This window comes from Benincasa hispida, chromosome 9 (assembly GCF_009727055.1).
Source record: "Benincasa hispida cultivar B227 chromosome 9, ASM972705v1, whole genome shotgun sequence".
Classification (NCBI taxonomy): Eukaryota; Viridiplantae; Streptophyta; class Magnoliopsida; order Cucurbitales; family Cucurbitaceae; genus Benincasa; species Benincasa hispida.
The window spans coordinates 86,595,032-86,599,330 of NC_052357.1; the positions used below are offsets into that span (position 1 = coordinate 86,595,032).

At 41.0% G+C, this 4,299-nt stretch overlaps 1 protein-coding gene across 1 annotated transcript; it reads left to right on the plus strand.

Annotated features, from left to right (window-relative positions):
- Positions 1–2,217: 2,217 nt before the first annotated feature.
- On the plus strand, positions 2,218–3,415 carry LOC120084967. The gene is made up of 2 exons (XM_039040779.1): positions 2,218–2,591; positions 2,677–3,415. The coding sequence occupies exons 1-2, from the start codon at positions 2,218–2,220 to the stop codon at positions 3,413–3,415; spliced, it is 1,113 nt and encodes a 370-aa protein (XP_038896707.1).
- Positions 3,416–4,299: the final 884 nt, after the last annotated feature.

Genomic DNA, 4,299 nt, shown 5'->3' on the forward strand with positions numbered 1-4,299 from the left:
AGTAGGGAGCTATGTGCACATAGGAGACAGAGGGAACGTAAAGAGTAAGCGTTGTAGCTAGTAGCAGTTATCTATCTACCGTGTGTATAGGTAAACAACATACTCATTCTAAGTAGTTATCGGTTTAGCTATCTACCATGTGCGTAGATAGAGTTGAGAACAGACTCACTCAAGGTGGAGGTTTGGAATGTAACCTCGTATTCGTGATATACTTGTTATTTATGAGTTGAAATAGACTCTAGAAGTTGCTTATCACTCACTGAGCTTTGTGAAGCTCATTCTGTTATTTCATGTTTTTCTTCCCAGGTAGCGAAAGGTGGGGAGTTCCAGGGTGCTGCTAAAGTCAAGGTCTGCCACGAGCCACAGTTACACTTCGAAGGATTTTACAGTGTTGTTGTAAACTTTGTACTTAAGTCTTAGAGTTTTATAAACGTTATATCGTTGTAATAAAATGGGCCTACTTAATCCATTGTAGTTTGCCTCCTTGACTTAATCAGTTGGTTGTTGAATTTGGTATAAGAGTTATTTTCGCAAGAGTTATTAGGTAGTAAGTGTCAACAAAAGGGTTGATAACTGCTGCAGTCACACCCATTCCTAGGCTCGGAGAGTAGTCTGGGGTAGGGTATGACATTTGATCCATCATACTTGCCATTGTTTATTTCTTGTTTATGTTGAACACATTAATACTTTATGCCAAACTTCATTCCAATGCTCAAGCCAACTTGACAAATTGGTAAAAAGCATATTTAACTTAGATTGTTCGAAAGAATAACTAAGTTGTATCATGTAGGACACCTAGTACAGCTAGAGATAGACTTACTGGTGTCTATTGCATTCTGTATTAGATGCATGCATCCTAGAGATAGGTTTTATATGTTATTCGCATTGAGAAATGTTGAATGAAATCTAACGCATGAACAAAAGATAAGCAAATCACTCCATCTCATCCACATCACATCCTGGTTTGTGTACATTCATCTTAGACCGACGCGTCCACTTACATTAAACTCCATTCACACATGACCCATCACTAACTACTTAACTCTTTTGCATCTCTTGCACAGGCACAACAATTTTGTGTAAATAACACATTTCTCACATTTATTTAGGAAAACCCCTACAGTAGATACAACGCAAGGTCTGCGTTTGGCTAACTGAATCCCTGAGTTCGACCTTGGGCTTACCAGGAACCTAAATTAGATTTATACTTGGGTATGATTTAGGAAAACTTGAACATCATTAGAAGAAGTTGTGTATATTCTGCTGCAAATATCTGACGCCCTAACACGTTACATTTACTTAAACGCATCAAAGCATAAACGCATCACTTACACTTAGAACTTATTCTTCAATTTAGTTTATACAATACACTCCTAGAGTGAATCACCATAGCAACGAACAAGTTTTTGGCGCCATTGTCAGGGATTCAGAAACAAAACTAACCAGAAATTTCGTGTGTATTTGTTGTAAGAACACTTCAGTCAAGGGATTATTACAAGTTAAGCCTAAGCTTTTGAACGTTTATAAGCAGGAAGAACACTCCTGAACTCAGATACGACCCCGAGATTGAAAAGACCTTTCGGCGTAGGAACCAATTCAACCGTCGTTGAAGGTTGAGGCAGCAATTTCTCAGACAACAGAACAGGTAACGAGCAATGGCGGAAGAACAGGCAAATCAACAACTAGCTCATGCTATAGAGAATCCAATCCTGATGGCGAATAGCAGCACGCGTTCCATGAGGGAGTTCGCATCCCCTGTACTGTATGATTTCTCTCTAGGAATCATATACCCAACATCAGATGGAACTAGGTTCGAGATGAAATCTGTTATGCTTCAAATGCTCTAGTCTGCTGGACAATTTGGGGGTGGTCATGGTGAAGATCCTCCCGCCACATGAAGCGTTTCCTGCGGAACGTGTAATCATTTATGATTCCTGGAATCACCCAGAGGCGATCAGGCTATCCTTGTTTCCCTATTCTTTGCGTGATGACACAAAACAATGGGTGATCTCACTAGAGCCTGGTGAAATCACCACCTGGGAGAAGTTGGTGGAAAAATTTATGCAAAAATACTTCCCACTTACCACCAACGCGAGGAGGTGTCGAGAGATTATGAACTTCGAACAAGAAGATGCTGAGACCTTAAGTTTCGCATGAGAGCATTTTAATGGCTAGGTCAAGAATTTCACGAACCATAGACTACCTCTAACTATCCAAATGGAGACGTTTTATGGAGGATTGAATAGAGCATCGCAGATGGCAGCTGGTAGACTTATGGACAAATCTTACACTGAGGCTAAAGAGATACTAGATCACATTGCTAAACACAATATGGAATGGATGGATGATACGTATGATGGAAGAGCTGACAGGAAGAAAAGATCTCAGAACGTTAATTCTATCGATTCCAACGCAATAGCCACACTTTCTACTCAAGTGGCTATGATGACCAGCCTTCTACAGAACATAACGTTGGGAAACGGATCAAATCAACAGAAGGTGAATCAGGTAGAGGCGTTTGGGCAGCCCATGGTTAGCTGTGTGGGCTGTGGAGATCCTCACTTCTATGCTGAATGTTCACAAAACCCTCAGTCAGTATGTTTCAACAAAAAAACAACCCATTCTCTAATACATATAATCCTGAATGGAAAAACCATTCGAATTTTTCTTGGACAGGAGGAAATCATCAGAAGCACCACCCAGGGGCGAACCATCAGCAAAGGAATGGACCGCCGCCTGCATTTCAACAAACGCATCAACAAGATCAACGCCCTTTAATAGAGGAGGACAGACGTCGAGCTCAAGATCTACGCTTGAGAACCTATTGAAGGAGTACATAGCCCAAAATGACGCGTTGCTGAAAATTCAGGCGTCATCTATCAGAAACCTAGAAATCCAGGTAGGGCAGATAGCGAACGAGTTGAAAAGCAGGCAACCTAGAGTTTTACCTAGCAATATTGAAACACCTAGGAACAATAATGGAAAGGAGCAATGTCACATGGTGACATTGCGAAGTGGAAAAGCTCTTGAAAAAAGAAGAATGAATTCAAGAAATAGCAGTCCTTTGAAAGAACGCATCACACGTTCAATGGATCAGGAAAAAAGAATGCCCGAGACTACAAGCCATTCAGAACCCAGTACGTTTAACGTAAGAAAGCCTGAAGTGACTTTGAATGCACCATTTCCTAGGCATCTGATGAAGAAGAATGATGAACAACAATTCAAGCGCTTTTTTAAGCTTCTAAAGCAGTTGCATATCAACATTCCACTAATAGAGGCTTTGGAGCAGATGCCAACATATGTCAAATTTTTTAAGGACATTTTGACGAAGAAGAAAAGAGTCAGTGAGAAGGAAGTAATAGCGCTAACGCAGAAGTGTAACGCGTTAGTAAGCAACAGTGTACCAAATAAGTAGAAGAACCCTGGGAGTTTCACAGTTCCTTATTTGATAGAAGGATTGGATGTGGGTCATGCGTTGTGCGATCTAGGAGCCAACATTAATCTCATGCCACTTTCAATTTTTAAGAAATTGGGGATTGGCGAAGCACAACCTACTTCTGTTACTCTTCAGTTCGCTGACAGAACAATTAAGTACCTAGAAAGGAAGATTGAAGACGTTCTGGTGATGGTTGACAATCTTATATTCCCAGTAGACTTTATTATCTTGGACTATGAAGTAGATAGGGAGGTACCAATTATCCTTGGACGCCCCTTCTTAGCTACTGGGAAAGTTTTAATTGGCGTGCATAAATGCGAATTAACTATACGCGTGGACAATGAAGAGGTGAAGTTTAATGTGCTCAACGCATTAAAGTTCCTAGATAGTGAAGATTGTCAGCTAAATAGTATTGAGTTGCCTGAAGAAGAGACTCATGTATGTGAGGTCCTCGCGTTGGAGGAGAACCTGAAAGAATCAGAGCCACCAAGTCTGAATGAGTGGCGGACAAAACCAACGCGTCCATCACTTGAAGAACCACCAAAACTCGAGTTGAAACAGTTACTTGGACTCTTGAAATATGAATTCCTTGGAATCAACAACGCTTTACCTGTGATCATTTCTGAAAATCTTACAGAGCCTAATGAGCCTAAGTTTTTCTGGCTGCCGACCGCAACATCCCAATGAGAAACTATGCGGCACCCAATTTATATGACTTCTCGCCCAGAATTGTAAGACCCATGATAGAGGAGAATGCAAGATTTGAGATAAAGTCGGTCATGCTTCAAATGATCTAGAATACGGGGCAGTTCAGAGCTCTACAAGGAGAAGACCCGCATGCACATTTGACCAACTTCGTTGAA